Here is a 9,994-nt window from a genome sequence, read left to right on the forward strand (position 1 = left end):
GGTATTTACACTGAGCCCAATATTGCTCTAACTAATCAAGAAAAACCCAAAACTCTACTGAAATAAAATTTTTCGCATGAGAAATGAATCGAACAAGCTATCGTGAATTCTAATTTCATTACGATTATCAAAGTTAAAACCATAACTACCACAAATTAAAGTTATACTCAAATCTTTAACTTCTATTTCGTTTATCATCCATTAAAAAATAACTTTATAAGGTTTCTTGATTTTTAAAATTAAAAAAAAAAAAAAAAAAAAAAAAAAAAAACTCGTTCCATTCTATTCCACTTTAACTGAATCATAAATATTACCTTAGAAACTTATAGACGTTGAAGCAAACAAAGAAGACAACACGATTACGATGACACAACAAAACATGTTTTCAAGTACTGTATTTCAACCTTGGACAACCAAACAAAATATAACCACCCTATAAACTCAAAATATTTATCATTGATAATTCTTAACACCAAATGTTATGAATCGCACATTTTCCCAAAGCCTACCAAACGTAAATATATGCCAGTATCTGTAGTCTGTGATGTAGTGGCGTAAATGTCACTTTATTTAATTAAACAACTGAACACGGCAATAGCAGCTTCACACAGACAAACATATATCATATGCTTAGGAGTTAGGTCCGTTTCATCTCATGCTTAGTCTGTTTTAGGTTCACAGACAACAATTACATGACAAATATTAAGGTGTAATGTCTAAAACGATATATAGTTGTGCATTTAAGGGTCCTAATGAGCGGCAAGGGGCACTCCAAATTTCTGAGTTAGGCTCTTAATGTATTCCTTTCTAGAAGGATTGTCTTCCTGTGGTCGATTATATGCTGTCCACACTGGTTCGCCCTTAAACAACCTCATTAACTGCACACAAGCACATATATGTACATTAATTTTGATATATTTAAACAATCTTAAAACAGCATGAATTTTATTTTCCACAATCCCAAAAATGAAGCCGTAAAATGAGTGTTATTAGCATAAGAATTTGGTACCTTGACATAGTTAGTTGGGTCTAGGGTGAAGCGGTGATAGATTCCAGCAGGTAAAATGATAAGATCACCGGCTTTTATCAAAATGCGAATCCAGCGATCATGTTTGTCTCGCACATCGAAGTACCCCCTTCCTTCCAAACAATAACGAATCTCTTCATCATTATGAATGTGCTCAGTATAGAAGTTCTTCAACTTCTCCTCATAGTTTTCCACCTTTTCTGGGCATAAATCAAGCAGATCCTACACCATATCCAAATATAAATATGACAATTTTGTAGCAAAAAATTGTATTATTAGTTACTTCGGATATTTTATATAAGTTTTTGAAACATAAGACATCGGTGACTGGTGTCATGTTTAAATCAGTTTATTGCAAGGAAACATTATTTTCACCAACTTCTAAAAAATAAAAATAAAAAAATTAAGCATTCCTAAACAACAAATCAGCATGCTAAGAGTGCTAACCCCCCACTGCCAAAAAAGCAGGGTCGTGTTTTGGAAAACAAATAAAATAAATCTTTACTTGTTAACCCAAAAAAAAACATGAGTACCACAACCCTTAAATTCTAGCGACAGTCATGTTATTCGTTAATCAATGAAGAAACAATTTAAGCACGGCTCAATTACACCAAATAAATTAAAATAAATATTAAGAGATATGAAGTTTTAATCTAACAGATAAATTTTTATTTAATAAAATTATTAAGTAGTGTAACACTTTACACTAATATCGTTTAAACTCTCCTTTTTAATTAGAAGTATTTTAGTTTAAAAATTATTAATACATTAAACCTTATATAAAAAAATAAATAATTATTTTAAGTTGGAGTTGAAATTTATCTATAACATATATAAAAGATTTTTGGTGTAGACATTTTTTACATAATTTTATCTTTTAATTTTTAAATAATAAAAATAATATTAAAATTTAATTATCCTTGTAACAGAAAATTCAAATTCAAAATCTTGAAATTTAACACTTAAATATAATATTAATTAATCTAAAAAAATATTAATAATTTTTATTAAATAAAATATAGAATGAAAAGGTGAGTTGACTTTTGATAAATATTAAATAGTAATGGAAGTTGTAAATACGTACCATGTAGTTGTATCCCCGAGTTTCTCTAATGTTGGTCAACTCTAGATCGTTCTCATAGTTATTCGGATTCAGCTGCCAGTATAAAACTCCCAATTCTGGAAAACACACCACCAACGTGACAATGAAGTCAAATTATAGAGACACGAAAAGAAAGAGAGATAGAAAAGGTCACCTGCTAATTGGTCCAATGAAACTAATTCGTTGGGGTTGCGACGGTGAGGAACCCTCGGATCTTCATTGCTATCGTCCATCAACCATGCCTGTAATGTCATGTCCCAATTTTTTTTTATTAATAAGATTCAGATTACTTACTTCATCGCTACATGGACAGGAACTCACCTCAATCGCCATGATTATGATTCACAACTTTCAATCACGCCTCTTATCTGAATCGGACTCCTTCTTCATATGAATTGAAACCGGCGAGAGCGAGACTGCCTTATATATCTCGCATCACAGCACATAAAAACAAAAGTAATTAAAAAAAACCGCACTATATTATTGTGGCACATATATTTCTTCTTTATTTTTTTCACCATTCCCTCTTTCAAGGCGTGACGTGTGTACGTACATGTGGCGGGCGTTTCCACCCGTGAAAAATATCCTCATTGTCGTTTTATCAGATTATTTCTTCTTGTTGGGCGCTTACGCAAATGGCTCCACTCTCTAGTTAACTTTATCTAATTTTGTGGCTCAGACAACTATTTTAAATTCCAGAATATCAGTTTTTACATCACGAGACAATAAATTTAGAAATTTATATAACTTATCATATTTTGCCAGTCACAGAATATAGTATACAATACTATTTTAGATTAAGATATAAATTCAACAATTATTTTTCTTGTCAAATTCAAAGGCTGTCCGCGGCTAAAAGGATGACATTATGGCATACAAAATATCAACATTCAGCGAAACTACTAGTAGTCATACAAACTGAAACATTCAAAATCAACAATGGAGTAAACAAACACGGGAAGAGTAAGAGACTAGTTTGGCTTGCACAAAAGCTATTAACATTTAACAACAAGCAGCGCAATGAATTTACATATCTTATATTCGTAGGAAAATGGCTGCTCCTAGCTCTACATTTCAGCTCACAAAACCTTAAAACTTCAGTAACAAGAAATTCCCAGAGGATGAAATTAGATGGCTGATATTACAAAATTGATCAGGTAAGCACGACACTCCGCTATCCTAAACGAAAGAAATTTGCCCAGCAGTTAAACATACTAAAATTGACCAGTCTAAGAGCACTTCCAAGTCTTGCAGTAGCCTCCTATACATTGATCATCTCCCTTCGATCATCTACGACTCCCAACCCTGCATAATCTATCTAGTTTCACTTTTAGCATTCTTGAACATCTGCAAAAGCACTCGGACAACATAAATTTAGGACAGAAAATATTGAAATTTTCAAAAAATCGGTAACCTAGCAATCTAGCATTGAGACTGACGGTAACGGCTTATCATATCTTGGTTCACCATTTAGTTTTTAATCACCACCAAAAATATTATACTTTGTAAACAAAACATAAAATGGTTAACATCAGTTTATAAGCACAGTTTGTCAAATATCAATTCAGTAAGCAGGACAATCTGGTTTATTTCAGTGACTATAATTCTCTGATGCCATTTTAAAAGCTTTATGGCTAATTATTACATTTTTTATGGAAAAAAAATATTTTGTTACTTAATTGAAGAAAAGATTGAATTTGCAACTAACCTTTGTCATTGAGATCAATGGGAAGTGCAACTTTTATCTGGTTGTCAGCTGAACCACTGGAAACTAGAGGCAGTCGAGGCTGTGGTGGAGAGCTAGTACTACTACGGCTTGAATTCCCATTTGACGCATGGACCTTCACTGGAAGGTTCAAATACATCTCGAAGTTAGATGAAGTTATCCCCGTCAATTTCTTGCCTTTCAATCTTCCCCTAACCATAAATGGCAGATTAAGAGTACAAATCAGCAAGCTATCACTAAAATTATACACCAGTAACACAAGGGCTGGAATTGATGTCTATAAACAAATAGCAGTTCAATACTGCAAATACCTGTCCTTACGCTTTTCAAGATATCGCTGCAATGACATTTTTCTGCTTGCCTGACCCTCTACATCTTATGAAACACATATATTATGAATACTTAAGTTCTAAGAATTTGATGTATGAAAACTCATTACAATTTTGAAGCTAAAACAGCAACTCTTTGTACCTTCAAAGATAATTGCAATCTGAGATGAATATTATGTTACCATGTGGGTGAACATATATGAGTCATTAAAGTTGTATATCACTTATTTGATAATTTAACAATTTATTACAACAAAAACCTGCCTCTTATACCCATACTGATATACATAAACTAGTACATTAAATCCACGAGTTATCATATTACATTGATATTAGATTCACAAAGAACTATTAAGTTATGTTTACCAGGTATTTAAATGGAGCAGGTATTCATTACCTAGATACTTAAATGGCTGGCAATTATGAACATCAGCATCTCCACATATATCTTGTACAAGCAAGGGATCATATTTAGGGGGTAAAAACATAATTGATGAATGGTATCACCACCAGTACCCATACTTACATGATCAATTTAGAAGTACACATGTAACGCTACAATCCTACTCTAGTTTTAGTTTTTTCTAGTGTATGTGTGCCAGGGAGGAGAGGCGGGGTGTTACAACTAATAATTGGAATTTACCAGCAGACATGGTGGTTAAATATACAGGAGGCTCTTACTCCAAAGTGGAGATCACATCCCAGACTAAGGTTGAAAAGTAGTGGGATAACAACATACTCTTGGACCATAGAAGCAAAAAACAACAAAAGCCTTTTCCCATTGGCTACATGGATCAAACAAAGCCATCGTTTTCTATACAGTAATTAAACTTAAATCGAATAGGTGAATTCAGTCCTTCTTAATTCGAAAAGCCATTGTGTTCTATCCAGTAATGAAACTTAAATAGGTGAATTTTGTTTTTCTTTATTCAAAAAAACCATGACCTGGGATGCCTAAGAAAAAAAAAAAACAGAAAAAGGACCTCAAAAACTTGCCCAATCAAATGAAACGAAATGACGAGCATATATTAACAGAAATTTAATAAAGGAATCAACATGCATGTAAATTCAGCCAAGTAGTTCATTGGACAAAAAATAGATCAAGGAAAAGTTCTAGAAGACTGTTGAAATTCCAAAGAATCCAAACAGTTAATTATACGTACCAGCATCACGAACTATGCTCCCTTTCTCTCTGTATGGCAGAGGATATTCCAACATCTTATCTGTAAATTCCAATTGAGAACATTAATTATAAAGTTACCAATACCATAAAAAGGTGTAATATGTGGATCTTAACATCTTTAGTTCCAAATAACACAATTTAGCACGAATTAAAAAAAGTCAAAGATGCTGTGCTTGTCTGTGTTCAAGATGCAAGGACTCCAAAGTTATAATTCTAAAATAAAGCATTTAGAGTGAACTTGGTCCTAATAATGCCTGCACATCCAATTATTTTTCAACTTGCACAGAACGGAAACAACCAGTAGCATGAAAAACTCAATGAAAATAGCCCATGAAATAGTACAATCGATAGAAAGCGACTATCAGCTTTAAATCCATTCATGAATTTTTTTTTTTCGTGTTAAGACAAAAGCAGAACAACTTGGCATTGTATCTTTATTCAAGAAATAAATTAAATCCAGTATTTAAGCTAATAAAAAAGGCTACAATAATTTTCTGCATCTGCTCATCAGATGAAATCATGAAACCATTCCTTTAAGAATTCCTGATTTTGATGCAGTGGGCAGTGAAGAAAACTCATTCCCTTCCACATCAGAGAACTAATACTTCAAAGAAAAATTAAGCAATCTTTCTACCCACTTGCTACCTGCTTGAGCAACCTGAAGTATTGTTGTATCAACAGGGACATCCATGGTCATGTGGCAAGGAGAAGTCCAAACTGCTGCATTTCCATTTATTGGATCATCTTGAGTAACCTGGACAGGATTTGCTGCAAGCTGCATGATTGCTCGAGCCTGCAAATCCGAATAGGTTGCACTGGTGGGTGAAATCTTATTGGATTTATGGCAAGCCATTTATGCAAGAGGATGAATCGTTACCAACCTTATCAGGTGAGACTCCATCATAGACATTCACCTTACCACAATAGAAAATTGTCATTTGTCCAAATGATCCACTAGTTGCACACCCTCTGTGACCAAATTTACAAGTAATGATAAGTAATGATAAGAACATGAATGGACAAGGCATAAAAGAAACACCACCCTGCCTCCAGCCACTTAATCACTATCCTGGACTTCTATATTTGTAAAGAATGGCACAGGAGTAGCTCTGTTCATATGGAAAGTAGCTATATAATGAACATTTTGTACACTTAATCACTATCCTGGACTTCTATATTTGTAAAGAATGGCACAAGAGTAGTTTATAATTCAAACATCAGTCAGTGAATACACTACAGTAAATCTACTAAACCTGATGTTAGCACAGAGGAGAAGAGAAAGTTAGTTATCGAACGTTAGAATATTAGTCAGTTAGTTAGAGGGGGTTACTAACTAGTGAGTAATGAGTTAAATAAATAGAAGGATGCAAGGAAAGAGGCTTCATTCTGTTTTGTTATCATTTGGAATACCGAGCATTAGCTTATTTTGAGAAGGGAAACACCCTTGGAGGAGATTTTGTTCTCCTATGTTCTGTTCTTTTCTCTATTTTCTCATCCAGGTAGGTTCCTAACACCTAATTACAACACATCTGCTTTTTTTTTTCAGCTAGGTATAATTACCGCTCGCTGCAACTGAAAGGAAAATTTCCTAAAGATTCCATATCAACAAAACATGCTATTTCGTACCACATCCATGGCTGAAATCAAGGGTTATCGGTTATCCAAAATAAACAGGTTCAATCGTTTTGATATGGATAGAAATTTCACTCTAATTGGTTTGTGCTCCTTGAATCTTGAAATTTATGACGTTAAACCTAAAAGAAGCATAAAAGAATCACTTTTACATCTAATGAAATTCCCTTCTTCCTTTTGATAGTTGCCATATATTTAACCTGCATGAACCTTACCTTCACCTAAATAAAGGTATCTAAAACAACATCTACATGAAAAATTTTAAATTTCAGCAGCGTGAATGACAAACCATAGCCTAATCAGTACTTTCATGGTATTAAAACCTAGTCCTTTGGCCGTATAAGGTTGGACTTCAATGGAAAACAAGAAGCAACAATTAACATTAATTAGTCGATAAAAGTGCAAACACAAAGCAACACATATAGAATCAACAATATTAAAGTTATAATTAAGGTTTTAAAACATGGCCAGCAACCGAGATTTTGACCAATGACCACAATGTAAAGGAAGGTTTTGAGTGCATAGTGCATCCGGAAGGTAACACTAATCATTCATCCCTCTCCTAACCCAGCTAGAAAAAAACAAAGAATCCACCGAATAAAACCCATAAAAATCCAAACGCTTAAATAACAATAAACCTTTTTCCGACCTCACTGACAAGAAGATCCAACCCATGATCACGTCTTGTATAGCTCAGAAATAACCCTAAAGATTTAAAAGGCCATAAACTGCAGGAATATACAAAATGTTCAATGCCACAGAAAGCACGGACTTTTTTTCATGACCACTTCACCAACAGCTTTGTCCTCACTTTTCCACCCACCTACATTCGTTGGAATACCAAAACCCTACCGTCCTTTTCATCACCCGTATCACAAAAATAATAAATAAAAAAATGAGGCAAGTTTTCAAGCTAATGCCGAAAGAAAATCTACTAAAAAAGCAAACTTTAACGCTTTAAGTTTTAAGCATCCAAATCAGTCTGCAACCCCCACTCCCAAATAACATACTGAACTTCAAAACATACCCCACCAACCATACAAGTTTTCCCCCAGCAAAGATCCAGCTAGCTTGGACGAGATTCCGCACCCCCAAAACCTTAAAAATATGATTAAAAAAAAAAAAAGTGGCAGTGACAGAAAAGGGCATGAAAAGAGATATAGAAACAGAGAAAAACCTGGGGCTAGCAAGGTTGGTATCATTGGTTTCCGTAGGTTTTTCCCCAGAAGAGGGAGAGTTGTGAACGTCGTCGGCGGCATGAAAAGCGGGTGGTTCAGGAGGCGGGGCCTTAGGAATAGGTTGAGTGAAATTGGCCTGGAATGAGATTCATTGATAACATGACATTTTAGTGAGGAAGAAGCAGAGAGAAGAGAATAAGTCACAGTCACCTGGTGCATGGCGGGAGGAGCGTCATCGTCGGAAGGTTCGAGAAGAGCTTTGAGGCAAATGACCTGTTGGATCGCCTGCGATTTGTTCCAGGAAGGCCTGCGCATCCCTGTACGAACACGTGTCTTCTCCATTTATTTTTATTATAATAATAATAATAATAATCATCCGACATGCCGATGGATTAATAAATAGAAATATAATAGTAATAATAATGTATTCGGAATTTGGGGAAATGGAGGCTTCGAGGTAGCGGAAATCATGGAAGAGAAAAAAAAAAGAAAAAAAAAAGGAGAGAGAGACCTTTTTCTTTGAGGAATCTGCGACAGTCTTCGCGAGTGAGCTGAGAAATGTCATCCTCGGTGAGCTGGTTGAGAGGCTTGTCGAGGATGGATCGGAAGGTGGCGGTGCCGCCGCCGTTCATGGCCTCCGATTCCGGCAGCCGGTGGCCGGTGGGGACCATGAATTTGGAAGAGAGAGAGTGGGTGAGGGAGTGTCGAGTGTCGACAGCGTTTGGGTTTGGGGGGAAATGGGGGAAGGGTAGGGGGGAGCTTTTTTAGGACTTGGGGTGAACCCTAAGCTGCCACGTATGCTTCTGTCTTAATTATTAGCAACTAATCTTCCTCACCAATCTTTTTTTCTTTTTTCTTTCTTTTTTTCCCCTCCTCTCTCTCTAATTATTTCTTTTTCTTCGCCTCTCACACCCATGCCCTAGCTTAAATTCATTCGCTTAACTTTCTAAAACTTCCAAAATTACCTCCTTTTTTTTTACCACATGTCTTCTCTGTATCAGACTCTTGGAACCAATCTAGCTGAATCCACCAAACAAAGTGCCAACTCCAAGGCTCTTCAGGACCCAAAATTTCCACCATGACCCAAGTGCAAGGCGCATTAAATATGCTTGGAACAAAGAATCATACGTTGGTCAAGAGTAATATGATATTCCTAAACAAGTAAATATGTTCTCTATCGCGAGTCTTCAATCATGCATAACCAACCTTAGAAAGTTCCTATAAGACGGCCAGATAATGTTAGGCATGTTTTTCTTAGTTTTACCGTTAGTTAAAATTCTTTCTAATTTTACTGTTGGAGTATCTTAACAACTGACAAGTGTCCCAATTATCTTTCACCAACCTTAGTTGTGTAGAAAAATAATATATCATAAGAGTGTCTTGCAGCTCATTAGAAGAGGTTATCAATTACTTTGAACTAGTTATCGATCGATACGTAATTCATAAGTACCATTTTTTAATCCTTATATGTTTACATGATGCAATAAATTCTCATATAGAATTATTTTATATAGATTAATGATTATTTCACACCATGCTCGAGTATAAGATGGACATTATGACCCAACTTATATTTTTTTAATTTAGATTGAAAATATTATTTTAATTAATTTGAGAAAAAAAATACTAAAATTGAACCAATTTATTTATTTATTTATTTGAATTCATGATATTTCGACTTTTTTTGTCTTTTTCAAATAAGAACCCTTGGTTTATTTTTAGTCTATAAACAATATTAATTAAAATAAGAATATAGTTTTAAACTAATATACATTAAAAAAAAAATAGTGACTGATTTTTTATTTAAGTGATAACAA

The 9,994-nt window shown here is 34.5% G+C and overlaps 2 protein-coding genes across 7 annotated transcripts; both read right to left on the reverse strand.

Moving 5' to 3' along the window:
- Positions 1-547: 547 nt before the first annotated feature.
- Positions 548-2,609, reverse strand: ARD4 (RmlC-like cupins superfamily protein). The gene is made up of 5 exons (XM_020368723.3): positions 2,451-2,609; positions 2,284-2,371; positions 2,112-2,206; positions 1,010-1,249; positions 548-878 (listed from the first exon to the last, which is right to left on the reverse strand). Exons 1-5 carry the CDS (start codon positions 2,460-2,462, stop codon positions 750-752), a joined length of 564 nt encoding a protein of 187 aa, XP_020224312.1. The 5' UTR covers positions 2,463-2,609; the 3' UTR covers positions 548-749.
- A 477-nt stretch (positions 2,610-3,086) lies between these two features.
- Positions 3,087-9,060, reverse strand: LOC109806324 (protein TIFY 4B). 6 transcript variants are annotated; one of them, XM_083060123.1, is made up of 9 exons: positions 8,689-9,060; positions 8,388-8,494; positions 8,177-8,286; positions 6,249-6,336; positions 6,010-6,160; positions 5,348-5,407; positions 4,167-4,230; positions 3,838-4,046; positions 3,087-3,434 (listed from the first exon to the last, which is right to left on the reverse strand). In XM_083060123.1, exons 1-9 carry the CDS (start codon positions 8,846-8,848, stop codon positions 3,391-3,393), a joined length of 993 nt encoding a protein of 330 aa, XP_082916249.1. In that variant the 5' UTR covers positions 8,849-9,060; the 3' UTR covers positions 3,087-3,390. The 6 variants fall into 6 exon arrangements, with proteins under 6 accessions (XP_082916249.1, XP_082916247.1, XP_082916245.1 ...); XM_083060121.1 differs by having other exon boundaries at positions 4,167-4,224; positions 8,177-8,313; positions 8,689-9,046; XM_083060119.1 differs by having other exon boundaries at positions 8,177-8,313; positions 8,689-9,036.
- Positions 9,061-9,994: the final 934 nt, after the last annotated feature.

Source organism: Cajanus cajan, chromosome 7 (genome assembly GCF_000230855.2).
Source record: "Cajanus cajan strain Asha chromosome 7, NIPB_CcT2T_4, whole genome shotgun sequence".
Classification (NCBI taxonomy): Eukaryota; Viridiplantae; Streptophyta; class Magnoliopsida; order Fabales; family Fabaceae; genus Cajanus; species Cajanus cajan.

Excerpts from the sequence above, each read along its gene's own strand:
- LOC109806324 (XM_083060119.1), bottom strand. The coding sequence starts at position 8,848 with ATGGTCCCCACCGGCCACCGGCTGCCGGAATCGGAGGCCATGAACGGC. Across the intron at positions 6,337-8,176 it reads ACCAACCTTGCTAGCCCCAG|AGGGTGTGCAACTAGTGGAT; the intron begins GTTTTTCTCTGT and ends ATTTGGTCACAG. Across the intron at positions 4,047-4,166 it reads CTTGAAAAGCGTAAGGACAG|GGGAAGATTGAAAGGCAAGA; the intron begins GTATTTGCAGTA and ends ATTTATGGTTAG.
- ARD4 (XM_020368723.3), bottom strand. Across the intron at positions 2,207-2,283 it reads TTCATTGGACCAATTAGCAG|AATTGGGAGTTTTATACTGG; the intron begins GTGACCTTTTCT and ends TGTGTTTTCCAG. Across the intron at positions 879-1,009 it reads ACCCAACTAACTATGTCAAG|TTAATGAGGTTGTTTAAGGG; the intron begins GTACCAAATTCT and ends GCTTGTGTGCAG.